A 15,201-nucleotide genomic window follows, 5' to 3' on the forward strand; every position below is an offset into this window, starting at 1 on the left:
TTTTACCACCGATTTCATCAGAGGCTCAGTGTGAAAGGGCTGTTAGCAATAACTGAAGGTCTCAGTGTAGCAGCTGTAAAGGGTCTTTAGTCCTTATTCTTAAGTCTGCTAGCTTTGAGGCCAAGTTGTACCATTGGGGCACATGAAAATAGGCCCCATGAAGCCTGCAGGCAGCAATATGGCTACTATATGGCTGTATGATAAGTTCCTAAAGGACTCAGTCTCGCTAGCAGCAGATAGCAAATCCCCACAGCAGCAGCTCAGCAGCCGCAGTGATATTGCTGCTCAATATCCTTGCATACACAGCTATTAATCCACTCACTGCTCCGCACCCAGGTCACCCTGGCTGTTTGTACATCTGGACTCCGGATCTTGCTCAGGCCACTGTTATGAAGTAATGGTGGTGCACACTGGACAGCGATGTGCACTCTCTGGGGTCCCTCATAGCAAGAGGAGGCTGTGCCCTCTGCAGCCTGAGAAAATGCAGCTCTCTCCCATCTTCCTGGCAATCTCCTTCAGGAAACTGCAGTTCAATGGTCAATAGAAGTTCACAGTGTGGCCTACCTTCCTGAATTTCATTTCCCACATTCTACTATGGCCAGCATAGAAGTCTGTAGAGCTTCTTGTCTTCCTGACAACCCATGCTGGTGGGAGGCAAACAGTGAGATGAATCAGCATATCAGTTCAGTGATAGTGGAAAGAGCCACTGCAAACTGTCATAACTTGTTCATCTTAGCCAAGTACCTGACTATACATATAAAACACAGAGTGCAGCAGTCATAAAGCACAGCATACAGAATGCAGAGATCGGTAATATGATATAAACTACCGCCTTAAATTGTAGATCAGTGTATGAGAATATTCCCGTTATATTGGTGTTAGTGGAACACTCGGTCTATAGACAGATGACACCTGAGCGGGAGCACTACAGTACTGGGTAGATGTAATATAATATCCTTCCAGTCACACGCCACCTGTAAAAAGAGAAAAAATATATAAAAATTATTATTGCAGTTCTTTACATACTGTCGCCAGTCAGCGTCCCTGAATCACTGCCATACCAGAAAAAAAAACACATTTTAATTTCTTAATTTTTCTAAAAAAGTGACACAAATCTAAAACTTCAAAAAAACTCTCCATGCCTCTTACTAAATACCTCACACTGTCTACTTTCCAAAAAGGGGTTATGGGGGAGGGGTATTTGTACAGTCCTTGCATTTTAGGACCTCAAAAAATGAGATAGGCCACCAGTACATCAAGATTAATCGATTTTCAAATATACAGTGCTGTGAAAAAGCATTTGTACTTGCCTGATTTTCTTTTCTTTTTTTTATAAATTTTTATATTACACAAAGATAAAACAAAATTGCAGTTTTTAAATTATTACTTAATTTATTAAGGGAAAAAAGTTGTCCAAACCTGGCTGGCCCTATGTGAAAAAAATAAACAGCCCCCATACCCCCCCCCCCCCCTTGCTAAATCATGAATGAACTTTGATTTATCAAAATTTTTGGTAAAACTTAGTTAAACGTCACTTGCCACACCCAGGCCTGATTACTGCCTTACCTGTTGAAACAAGAAATCACTTAAATGGAAAAGGTTAGAGATCCATTTCTAAGGCTTTGGAACTCCAATGAACCACAGTGAGAGCCATTATCTACAAATGGAGAAAACTTGGAACAGTGGTGGACCTTCCCAGGTGTGGCCGGCCTACCAAAATGACTCACAACGAAGACTCATCCAGGGGGTTATAAAATAACCCAGAAAACCATCTTAAGAAGTGCAGGCCTCACTTAAGGTCAGTGTTCATGATTAGAGAGAGACTGGGCAAAAATGGCATCCATGTGAGATTTGCAAGGCGAAAGTCACTGTTGACCAAAAAGAACACCAAAGCTCATCTCATATTTGCCAAAAAAATCATGATTATCCCCAAGACTTTTAGGCAAATATTTTGTGGACTGATGAGAGAAATTGAACTTTTTGGAAGGTGTGCATCCCATTACATCTGGTGTAAAACTAGCACAGCATTTCATAAACAGAACCTACCAACAGTCAAACATGGTGGTGGTAGTGTGATAGTCTGGGGCTACTTTGCAGCTTTAGGACCTGGACCACTTGCCATAATTGATGGAACCATGAATTCTGCCATTTCTGCGCTCTACCAAAAAAATCCTGAATGAGAATGTCCGGCCATCAGTTCCTGACCTCAAGCTCAAGTGCACTTGGGTAATGCAGCAGGACAATGATTCAAAACACACCAGCAAGTCCACCTCTGAAAAATTAAGGTTTTGGAGTGGCTTAGTCAGAGTCCAAACTTAAATCCGATTGAGATGCTGTGGCATGACCTTAAACAGGCCGTTCATGCTGGAAAACCCTCCAATGTGTCTGAATTACAATTCTGCAAAGAAGAGTGTGCCAAAACTCCTCCACAGCGGTGTGAAAGACTCGTTACCAGTTATCACAAATGCTTGATTGCAGTTGTTGCCATCAAGGGTGGCACAACCTGTTATTACGTTTGAAATGAAATCAGCATTTTGTATTTACTCGGGTTAGCTTTGTGTAATATTAAAATGTGTGTGATGATCTGAATCATTTTAGGCCCCTTTCACACTGAAGTCCCGTTCAGGCCCGCCTGTCAGTTTTTCAGGCGGACCTGAACGGGTGCTCCATAGAGCTCTATGGAGCGTCGGATGTCAGCGGTGACATGTCCGCTGACATCCGACCCGCTCCGATCCGAAAAAGTGTGACGGAGGAAAAAGCTATTTTTCTATCCGTCTGCGGATCGGATCGGGTGACGACGGGCACTGCGGTCCGTCGTCATCCGATCTCCCATAGGGGAGAGCGGCGCTGTGACAGGTCCGTCCCTGCGCAGTGTGCAGAGACGGACCTGTCATCTCCCTGCTCAGCGGGGATCGGCGGAGTGATCCCCGCTGAGCAAATGGATATCCACGGGGCGGATCAGAACTGATCCGCCCCGTGTGAAAGGACCCTAAGTGTGACAAATATGCACACAAAAAAAAAAAATCAGGAAGGGGACATATTTTTTCACAGAGCTGTACTGTAAATACAATCATTTGGAGCCTTTATAACTACCCTACAGACTAAATAATATATACTGATTTGGATTATTTTTACCAAAGAAATATAGCAGAATGCATTTTGGCCTAGATTTATGAAAACATTATTTGAAAAATTATATAACAGAAAAAAATAAAAGCATTTCTTTTATTTTGGTCTTTATTGTTAATTTAGCAAAAAAAAACCAGTAGTGATTAAATACCACCAAAAAAAGCTCTATCCATTTAAAAAAAATGTAATTTGGGTACAGTGACTGAGTAGAGTAATTGGGTGCATGGCTGAGTACAGTAATTGGCATTCGAAGTATGACAGCACTGAAATCTGAAAATTGGCTTGGGTAGGAAGGGTGTGAAAGTACCAGGTTTTGAAGTTATAGTCTTAATGATTTTTGTACAGTGAATTCAGCTCGCTTGTTCAATACTTCTATTTTTATTCGAGCAGTGCTAGAGTTCTTCACTCCACCCATGTTATCAGTATTACTATTTTGGTGAGCTGAGAAAAGTCTCCCCCTGTTGTCTATATTTTGATGATATGAAAACACTTGCTTTTGATGCAGGAGAGTTAATCCCAAAATAGTTGTCATTTATAGTACATACAAAAGTGATGATGTCCAAACTGATGGGTCAACAAGTACCCTATGCCCACACTTGAGGTCCCAACACAGCCCCTATAGACTAAAAGTATACCTGTACAGTGTAGCTGCCACTTTAAATATTGTGATAATGTGGAAAATATTTAAACCTCTAAAAAATTTGATAAAAATAGTGGCACCACAATCCAATATTAAGTGAAACATATATATTAACAAATATTCATCAATGAATATTCAATAGCTTGTGACAAGTGTGAAAGTAAGAAAACAAATGATCTATAATAAAGAGTCCATAAACAAATTCTTCCAATATTAAAACTTGTATAGTGTCTTCTCATTTCTTCCACCACACCAATATGTGAAAGTGATTCTGCTCCCCTCAGAAAATGCACTCACCAACTTCCAATGCCTTGCACTCTCGTTTGGCTTAAACGCTTTTAACCACACACAAAGGGGTTAAAGAGGAGGTACACCTAAAAAAATATTAAAAGCCAGCAGCTACAAATACTGCAGCTGCTGACTTTTATTAAATGGACACTTACCTGTCCCAGGGTCAAGCGATGTCGACAGCTGAAGCCGATCAATCGATCGGCTCTCGGCAGTTGCCGCCGCCATCCTCGGTGAGGGAATCAGGAAGTGAAGTGTTGCAGCTTCACTTCCCGGTTCCCTACTGTGCATGCGCAAGTCACACTGCGCATCCTAACTGGTCCCCGCTATCTCTTGGGACCCATGTGTGTCCCAGCAGACAGCTCCGGGGATGGAAAGAGGCATAGACTCCCATAGGAGTCTATGCCCAGAAGTGGGTGCAAATACCTGTCGGGTATCTGTACCCCCCTGCACTCTGAAAGGTGCCTATTTTAACACCGGAGGGGGGGAGGGTTTCAAAAAGCGGAGGTTCAATTTTTGTGTGAACCGATGCATTAAGTGAGCTCCAGTATCCAACTGTGAACATCAATCAGGATCTCTACACATGTAAATAACAAAGTGCTCCAGTGTGATAATGTAAAACCAGTTTAATTAAAACACTCAATCTTCAATCATTGCACTCACATCAAATAAAAAATAAGCAAAAGAAAAATGAAAAGAAAAATCACAGCAGCTCTTCAAGCAGCAGCTCTTCAAACCAGGAATAGCAGCGGTGTATAGTGGTCAAGGCAGACCCGAGGTGTAGAGACAAAAGATGACTCTCACCTGCCCATCAGACTCGGAACAGATCTCCACTTCCTAGTTCAGTGTGCGGCGTCAAAAGTTACACGTGATTGAAGTCACGCCCCGACATATTTCGTCATACCGACTTAATCATGGGATTGGCTGTACGGCACAGCAATCATACCTTTTATACCTTATCATTGAATTATTGACGTAAATATATCGTAAGCATGCAAAGAAGTATTGAAGTAATCTTTGCATACTTGAGATATATTTGTGCAATAATGTTCCATTTACTGTTGATGATCTATTCAAAGACCGGGGTATTGTGAACACGGGGACATGAGGTGAGCGCATGCGCCATTTAGTTACTTTCACACTTGTCACAGTGTGTTGAATATTCATTGATGCATATTTGTTAATATATATACGTTTCACTTAATATTGGACTCTGGCGCCACTATTTTTATCTCATTTTTTAGAGGTTTAAATATTTTCCACAAAAGTGATAATGTATCAGAGTATCAGTACTAAGATGTTTTTCCACAGCCAACAATCAGTTTAAACTCTGTGAATTTAAATGGGGGCAGGAAGCAATAAAAGGATGTTACAATGCACATTTGAAGTATACTACCCATGTCCATGTAAATTGTTCTCACAATAGCTGTAGTAGCGTGTTTCATTTCTTGCCTGAAAGTGTTCTTCATCTAAAAGCCTTCCCGAGTTCTTGTTTAAGAAACGTTAATTATTGAATAATAATTACAAATACTTTTCCCAGAAAGGATTCAACCATCCCAATGTTTCTTTTCAGCTGTCATGCCTCCTATGCAGACTGCTATAGTCAGAAAACATCACTTTTCATAGTGCAAATAATGACATCTCTCTTTGTTTTTGCATCCATGGCCATCCTGGGAGCAACCACTGTCTTTGGAATCTTCACAAACTGTGTAATTGTGTCAGTGAATCTCACTGAAAAGGCAAGGGGCAAGACAAGCCTTGGGTCTTCTGATCTTATTCTAGTCACACTTGGACTATCAAACATCATATTCCAATTAGTAATGACAGCAAATGACTTTCTGAGCCTTCTGTGGAGTGAGCTGTACTACTCTGATGAAGTTTATAATACTTTAAATACTTTGCTCTTTCTTCCAGTATATGCCAGCTTTTGGTTCACCGTCTGCCTTTGTGTCTATTACTGTTTACAGATAGTCATATTCACCAATCCCTTTCTACTACGTGTCAAAGCGGAAATACCCAAACTGGTACCATGGTTCCTAGTAATTGCAGTTTTAACAGCTATTGCAGTTGGTGTGCCATCTTTCTGGAGCACCTACAAGGACATCCCAAGTGGATACCTACCCAACAATCAGAGCTTGGACACGGAGGTTCCAAAGTTAAACCTTACTTATTTGCTAGCTAGCAATATTTTAGGCTGCTCACTACCCTTGCTTCTTGTTGGTATTTCTAATGGATTAATTTTGAAATCACTTGTGACCAGCAGCAAGCTAATGGAAAAGAACACCAGCAGCCCACGCACAGAAGCTAAAAAAAGAGCAGCCAGAACTGTTTCACTACTCCTAGCCCTCTATCTGGTCTTCTACATGTCAGAAATCATGATGTTTGTGGATCTCTTCCCACCTAGCAGCCCTGGTTTTTGCATTTGTTTGATGGTCATTTATATTTATTCTCCTGCACAATCAGTCATCCTCATTCTTGGAAGTCCAAAGTTAAAGAAGGCTTTACAGAGTTTATTCCAACTTTTGGTTTGTTGGAAAAATAAGCAAATGGCAAAATCAAATATTCTTTTCATTACTCTGCCAGGTTCAGAAGGCTCTAGATTGTCAAAGTGACCTTAAAAGTATTTGCTTAGGCTTTGCTTCTCTGTAAGGCACTATTCACATGGACATGTGACATCAAACAATGTGCAAATACGTTTTTTTTTGTTGCAAGATGTACCACTACAAACATTGTGCAACACATTCATTTCAATGGGCTGCCCTACACACAATAAATGCAGCAAAGGAGCTTGTGTGCCTTTTGAGCTTAAAGTATATGTGAACCCCCATTTTGCACAGCAATCCATTCATTTTAAAATGGAAATAGAATGCAAAACCTTTGTCTGTGTTTGTGTGTGTGTGTGTGTGTGTGTGTATATATATATATATATATATATATATATATATATATATATATATATATACACACATACAGTATGATTACACCCCACACATTTTTGTAAATATTTTATCTTTTCATGTGATAACACTGAATAAATTACACTTTTTTAGACACAGGTACTCCTCACTTCTGAATCACCTCTTGTTTCCACCCCTACCCATCTCTGAATGCTGTCTCTTGGTACCACCCCTACTTGCCTCCCAGTACTGACAATTTCAATTTTAGAGAATACACAACCAAGTATAATTTTGTGGTGGTAAGTAAAGTGTATGGAATTTGTTAATGATAACAAGAAATGCAGGAAAATAGATCCCCTGCACCTAGTAACAATAGATTCCCCCAGCAACAATAGATCTCACATATACATATGTATACATATATTTTATGAACCATTATTGAGGATCCATTATTGTGATCCAGACAGCCCTGCTAGAAACACTGCCAGGTCTTTGAGCTTCCCGAAGGCTACTCTGCAAATAAGCAGTTTAATCTGGCATAGAAGCAGCATCCTACCGAGCATAAATTCTTCGGGAGCATAAATAATAACTATCAAATAGATAGGAGAGAGAAGAATATGCTCTTCCCTTCTATAAACATGCACAACTGTGCAAAGCACCGAGACCTAATTAGGACCACAGCCTGCCCTCATGTGCTGTTGTGCAGGACATAACAAGAGGTTGATATCAAGAAAGATTTAGTTATGGATGCCACATCTTGCAGTGGAAAACCAAGGTAAAATTAAAGGGCATTCTGATTTTAGCACACTGCAGTCTTTAATAGTAATTTCATGCTCTAATTTTTTAATTCATTGATTGACTGTATCAAACCACAAAGTGATCTTGTGGATACAGTAACCGTATAAAGTGCCACATCCTGTAAATTTCAAAATAGCAAAAAAGAAATGGGGCTTGGCCTTTTTAGGCACAGTTGACAGTAATTAATAAAAAAGTGTGTTTTTATTACAATGTATCACATAAAACAAAAACTCACTACATATTCTAAAAAATCCACATTGACAATATCGTACAAAATATACAAAATACCACTACTGCACAGAACCAGATGAAGTAACACGAAGGTCAAGGGATGAAATGGAGGTCATTCCTTATTCCTTAGGGTATAAATGTCTGCAGGTATGGTCCAAAAGCAGATAATTGGCGTAATGATGTAGAAAGTATTATACTTTGCTCTACATGTTGCACGCTATGTAGCGCTTCTTCAGGAGCATAAATAATAACTATCAAATAGATAGGAGAGAGAAGAATATGTGTAAGTATAACATTACAAAATATATTAAAATCGCAATCATATTACATACCGTACACATAAGCCTGAGCTGTAGTATCTACGTCCATGTTGGTCTTTTTTGCTATCATGCTCTAATTTGTTGAATTGCTTTTTAATAATGTCTCAATGAATATGCAACTGGGTTTGTGTTGCTTTTATGTGCATGAAGTAAAATGTAATTTATGAAAAAATACTGCATAAACAGTTAAAATAATGTTGAGTTTTCTTGATATTTTCAAGTGTATGTCTGTGTTCATAAGAGCTGTACATAATTAGGGAGAAAGTCCCTAAAAAAAGCATATTAATATTGTAGTGTGTGTGTGTGTGTGTGTGTGTGTGTGTGTATATATATATATATATATATATATATATATATATATATATATTACATTTTTTTATTTTATTTTTTATTACTATGCTATAATGGGTCTTAAAGCCCAAGTTTAGTTACAAAACGTAACAAATATGCACAGTATAGGATTTATGTCCTGGGCAGAAGAAGCATAAGGTTATGAATGGCCATAAATATTTATTAGAGTTCTTAAGTACATTCTGGACTTGTCGAGAACACATTTTAAATATCTTCTGTTCACAATGGTATACTATTTGTTCACGGTGGTGAATTTACAGTTTAACATAGTGAACAGGAAGTTGTATCCAATGCAATTGGATATCCCAGCAGTTGTACAGGAAGTTGTATCCAATGCAATTTTACTTCGGCTAATTACAATGCAGATGATGTTTTTCCAGGCTTTAGAAGTGTCTTGACTTTCCTAAACCCTGTTTCTATGAAGAATGAATACTGAATAAGGAAGCATGGACAAAACAGGGAGGAGAGGACAAGGGGAAATACCAGATCAAATAATAAGCAAGCTTTGGAAGCCTAAAACTGCCACAAGATGTCAGCCTACTACAGTACCATAGAAACCAGATACCATTCAATACAATAGAATACTTGGGTCCAGTTACATTTTAATCACAGTGTAGACAGATTCAGGTAGGTCTGCTGAAACAAAAAGGTTTTTCCTCCAGGAAATGAAGAGCCCCAGGTGCTGGCTTAGGCATATAGAAAATCAAGGTGAGTAGAAAATTCTGGCCAGTCGCACTCCAAATGAAATTTCTCGTGCCTTTATTAGAACATCAGGATCACCCTGTACATGTCACAGCAAAGTAATACAGAACCAAAACTACTGACGCGTTTCACACTAAACGTAGTGCTTACTCATAAGGCATGAGAATTTTAATTTGGAGTGCGGCTGTCCAGAATTTTCTACTCATATATAGCCAGGTGCCGCCAGCTATGTGTCCACCAGCTCACCTCCCCCTTGCTGAGTCTACTGCTGGACTGTGTGTGCAGAGCTGGGCAGTTGCATGCTATATGTGCTGGCTTGCTCATCCCCCCCACTGTGTTCAGTGACAGGAGCGGCTGTGCTGCAGGCTTTCTCTTCCCCCTCTTTCCCGATAGGATACTGTGTAAATATAGAAGAAGGCAGCTGGCTTTTCTCCCCTTGCTGCTGTTGTGCGGGAGTGGAGTGCTTGTGTGTGTGTGGAGCTGCCACCATTGCACTTTGATGAGAGCTCTGTAAAATCCTCTACTCCTGGTTACCCCCCTCCCCCAACAGTGCAGATTGTATCCGATCGAGGACTGAAAAGTGTGAGCCAATAGGAACCTCAGAGAGGACTTGCAGTGCAGGACTTGTAGTTCTTAAAGGGGTGCTGCACCATACTTGTCAATGGAGGCTTGTGGACTTTAATTCCCACAAGTTGCCACACATGGAGGTGGAGAGCTTCACAGTTTTCCCCAGCAAGTTGTTCCAGATCTTGGCCCGTCCTGAGAGGAGAGCGAACGATAAATACCCGCTCTCTGGGTCTGATCTACATTTGAGAGCCCATAGCCAAGGAAAGAGCACAGACCTGATTTTGAGCCTGCTAAGGTGCCCCAGAGACTGAGGCTGAGACAAAGAGTCACTGCATTATCAGAACCAGAGCGTAGAGACTGCACCCTGTGTGAGGATCTGGGACCTGACTTCTAGAATCTGTGGCCATTGGGACCAGCCTAGGTGCATGCCAGAAGTGGTGAGTTAAACTACACACCTTAAACTTGCACCACACCCAGTTAACACCATGGAGACTGCTCTTACCCGGCTGCTTATCTACATTCGCCACTAACACACTAACTCGGTCAACGTCAATTAGTAAGCGCCAGGTATTTTCCACCATCTTCAAGGAGTACACTATACACTAAGAGCACATACACTCACCCACTGCTGTGGTTTGCACATGTGGATCCTATTGTTCTTTTGAGATAGTTGGTGCAGTTCTAGAGACTCTAGTTGCAACTGTTATGTTTCAAGGTAAAGTGATTGTAAACCTTTGTTTTTGTTTTTTTAAATAACAAACATATCATACTTACCTCCACTGTGCAATTTGTTTTGCACAGAGTGGCTCCGATCATTGTCTGCTGGGATCCCCCGATGGTACTCGCAGGTCCTCCTTGCACCGGTAAACCCCCTGGGATAAGCACTCCCGAGTCCAGCATTTGCGTGCATAGACACAGAATGCTGGACTCGGCCCCAGCGCCCGCATCATTGGATTTGATTGACAGCAGCAGGAGCAAATGGCTGCGCTGCTATCAATCTATCCAATCAAGAGCCGAGAACCCCAGGCAGAGAGGAAGAGCGCATCTCCACCGAGGGAATGAAGGGCTCGGGTAAGTAAAACCGGAGGGGGGGTAGAGGGCTGGTCAGTGTCAGAAGTTTTTTCACCTTAATGCATAGGATGCTTTAAGGTGAAAAAACATGAGGGTTTACAACCCCTTTAACTTTACGATACTCTGAGTGCCATTTAGTGAGTCTATGACTGTTTATCTATTATAGTGCCCCTAACTCTGTGTAATTACCGGTTTGTTGATTTATGCCTTGTTAAATTGCATTGCTATATGATTGCGGCCTAATTCTTGTGCATTAATATGAGTGGTAGCCTAGACTGAGCAGTTAGGAGAGTCATGACAGAACAGAGGACCCACAATCACCAATGGCTCCTGTGAGGGTAAGCGCTACATATACAAGGCATCTCTTCAAAAGAGAAAACTGAGACACATTAAAATGCACAGGTGCACAGACTATTGCATTATGGTGTGCACCTCAAAACGCAAACACACATGCATGTGCATGTGTGTGTGTGTGTGTGTGTGTACGGTATCTCACAAAAGTGAGTACACCCCTCACATTTTTGTAAATATTTTATTATATCTTTTAATTTGTCAACACTGAGGAAATGACACTTTGCTACAATGTAAAGTAGTGAGTGTACAACTTGTATAACAGTGTCAATTTGCTGTCCCCTAAAAATAACTCAACATACAACAATTAATGCCCAATTAGCCATTTACCCTCCCCAGTATGATGTGATTACTTAGTGTTACAAGGTCTCAGGTGTGAATGGGGAGCAGGTGTGTTAAATTTGGTGTTTTCGCTCTCACTTTCTCACACTGGTGACTGGAAGTTCAACATGGCACCTCATGGCAAAGAACTCTCTGAGGATCTGAAAAAAAGAATTGTTGCTCTACATAAAGATGGGCTAGACTATAAGAAGATTGCCAAGATCCTGAAACTGAGCTGAAGCACAGTGGCCAAGACCATACAGCGGTTTAACAGGACAAGTTCCACTCAGAACAGGCCTCGCCATGGTCGACCAAAGAAGTTGAGTACACATACTCAGCTTCGTATCCAGAGCTTGTCTTTGGGAAATAGACGTATGATTGCTGCAGTGGTTGAAGGGGTGGGGGGGTCAGCCTGTCCGTGCTTAGAACATATGCTGCACACTGCATCAAATTGGTCTGCATGGCTTTTGTCCTAGAAGGAAGCCTCTTGTAAAGATGATGCACAAGAAAGCCTGCAAACAGTTTGCTGAAGACAAGCAGACTAAGGACATGTTTACAGTTGCACTGTCTTTTGCACTTACAGTTATTGATACCATTATTACTGGAACCATGTCCTATGGTCTGATGAGATCAAGATAAACTTATTTGGTTCAGATTCTGTCAACAGTGTGGTGGCAACCAGGTCAGGAGTACAAAGACAAGTGTGTCTTGCCTACGGTCAAGCATGGTGGTGGGAGTGTCATGGTCTGGGGCTGCATGAGTGCTGCAGGCACTGGGGAGCTACAGTTCATTGAGGGAACCATGAATGTCAACATGTACTGTGACATACTGAAGCAGAGCATGATCTCCTCCCTTCGGAGACTGGGCCGTTTGGCAGTATTCCAACTTGATAATGACCCCAAACACACCTCCAAGATGACCACTGCCTTGCTAAAGTAGCTGAGGGTAAAGATGATGGACTGGCCAAGCATGTCTCCTGACCTAAACTCTATTGATCATCTGTGGGGCATCCTCAAATGGAAGGTGGAAGAGCGCAAGGTCTCTAACATCCACCAGCTCCATGATTTTGTCATGAAGGAGTGGAAGAAGACTCCAGTGGAAACCTGTGAAGCTCTGGCGAACTCCATGCCCAAGAGGGTTAAGGCAGTGCTGAAAAATAATGGTGGCCACACAAAATATTGACACTTTGGCCCCAATTTGGAAATTTGGGGTTGTGCTCACTTTTGTTGCCAGTAGTTCAGACATTAATGTGTGTTGAGTTATTTTGAGGGGACAGCAATTTTACATAAGTATAGTTATATGAGCTGTACACTCACTACTTTACATTGTAGCAAAGTGTAATTTCTCCAGTGTTGTCACATGAAAAGATATAATAAAATATTTTCAAAAAATGTGAGGGATGTCCTGTGTATGTGTGCATCTGTGCATGTGTGTGTTTATATATATATATAAAATTTATCACACATACATGCATGCGCAACGACACACACCAAAATAAATAAATGTAAATAAATGTAAACAAACATTTTAACATTTATTAAAACATGGATGGTGTCAGTAGAGCAGTGGCTGTGTCAGTAGGGCTGAAGTTGGTGTCAGTAGGACAGTGGATGGTGTCAGTCAGTAGAGAAGTAGGCTGTGTCAGTAGGGCAGTGAAATTTGTCACTAGAGCAGAGATTTTGGTTAATTTTATCTATTTTGATCTAATTTTTATGATTTCTTTATGTATTTTGTATGCCACATTATTGTGCCCTCTTCTGGTTATTAGGGCAGAGATTGAGGTCAGTGGGGCAGTGGATGGTGTCAGTAGTTTTTTATTTTAACTTTTTTTATAATTTTTTTTATATTTTTAAATATTTGTTACAATATTATTTTTTTATAATTTTGTTACAACTTTTTTAGGCGCACCATTGGGGGCTTTGGGGAAATATCAGGGGTCTAAAAAAAACTGGTATCTCACAGAGTACAGAGATTCAGTAGCTGGCAGAAGAGGAGAAGCGAGAAGCCAGCAGCGCTTCGGGGAGGGGGGGCAGTGGAGGGGGCCCCGGCAGCAGGGAGAATCTGCACCGCACAGGGTGATTACAGTACAGGGACACTTGGCACATCCTGTGCACACACCTATGTTAAATGTATGTGAACCCAAGAACAAAAAAAGTCAACAAGCAAAAAATTTACATTGTGAACTTTTTGTATGTGTTAATATTTACTTTGAGCTTCTCCTCTCCTCTGCCTGGCCTAATTTTGAGCATGCCACATGGATTTGTAGCAGTTTTGTTAGGTAAAAAAACGAACACTTTCATGTCCAAAGTGTTAAAATTATATATATATGTAAATTATAGGAGAAATACAAACAAGACATTCTTCTTTATACATAATATGTAAAACTTGCTGACATGTTTATTTCTGCAAATTATATAAGTCTGCTTCAATTTTGCTTAATATAACAGGATAAATCCTGCTTGATTTGTAAGGGTCATAAGCATTATCTCTGTAGGGTTCTAATTACAGGGTAGTTGCAACAACAGGTAATTAAGTGCATATAAGTGATTATTGTTTTAGCACCTGTAGCTTCCTCTATATTGTATGATACATAATGAACTGGTATATATTGTGGTAATAAAAATAACACCACTTCAGAGATAATCTAATGATGAAGATAACTATAATGAATTCTGAATGTTGCCTGGGTAAGTACAATGAGTTCTACCTGACTAGACTAAACATTAAAGTGGTTGTAAACCCTTACAACACACTTTTTACTACAGGTAAGCCTATAATAAGGCTTACCTGTAGCTACCCTGGATATCTCCTAAACCTAAACAGTTTAGGAGATATCCCCTGTATTTGCAATGCTGAAGTCATCGGCACATGCGCACTGAAGCAAACTGAAGCAACGGCACATACGTGCCGTTGCTTCAGCGAGTGTGGCGTTACCGGCGACAGGAGTGATATCATTGCGGCTCTGGCCAATCACATCACCGGAGCCCACGATATCCGGAAGTAACTCCAGGAGCGATTTCGGCCACCGGAGCTGTGTATGAGGATGGCTGCAGGGGCTTCGATCTCAAGTAATAATTCACAATGAGCTAGTATGCTATGCTCATTATGACTTTGTCTTGCAGGTTTTCTTTTTTGTTTGTTTGTTTTTTCTTGGGTTTACAACCACTTTAAGGTGGTAATTGTCCAAAAAAATATAAGTTTGCTGATATAAAAAAAAATAAAAGTTGGTACTTAACATTTGATATTTTAAACCTATAAAACAGCTAATATAAAAAAAAATAAACAAACAGGAATGCTAATTATTAGTTTTCATTTGTATACCAGATCCAAGTTGCAGAATCAGTGTTAGAGCATGGAGATCAATTAAGAAGAGCAAGGTAAAGGATCCTGTTCACAAAATGTAGTTATACAATTCATAGTGTGGTAAAGCTTTACTGCATAACTTAAAGGACACAACAATTTTGTAGATATTAAATTAAATTGTATCTAAGCCAAAACTTTCTTTTTACGTTTTTATAAATTGGTGAGGTGAGGG

The 15,201-nt window shown here is 40.4% G+C and overlaps 1 protein-coding gene across 1 annotated transcript; it reads left to right on the forward strand.

Moving 5' to 3' along the window:
* The first annotated feature begins 5,660 nt into the window (after window positions 1-5,660).
* Window positions 5,661-6,958, forward strand: LOC143987948 (taste receptor type 2 member 40-like). The gene has a single exon (XM_077487156.1). It carries the CDS (start codon window positions 5,692-5,694, stop codon window positions 6,667-6,669), a length of 978 nt encoding a protein of 325 aa, XP_077343282.1. The 5' UTR covers window positions 5,661-5,691; the 3' UTR covers window positions 6,670-6,958.
* Window positions 6,959-15,201: the final 8,243 nt, after the last annotated feature.

This window comes from Lithobates pipiens, unplaced genomic scaffold, assembly GCF_037356315.1.
Source record: "Lithobates pipiens isolate NorthernLeopardFrog02 unplaced genomic scaffold, aLitPip1_a1.2 Scaffold_1, whole genome shotgun sequence".
Taxonomy (NCBI): Eukaryota; Metazoa; Chordata; class Amphibia; order Anura; family Ranidae; genus Lithobates; species Lithobates pipiens.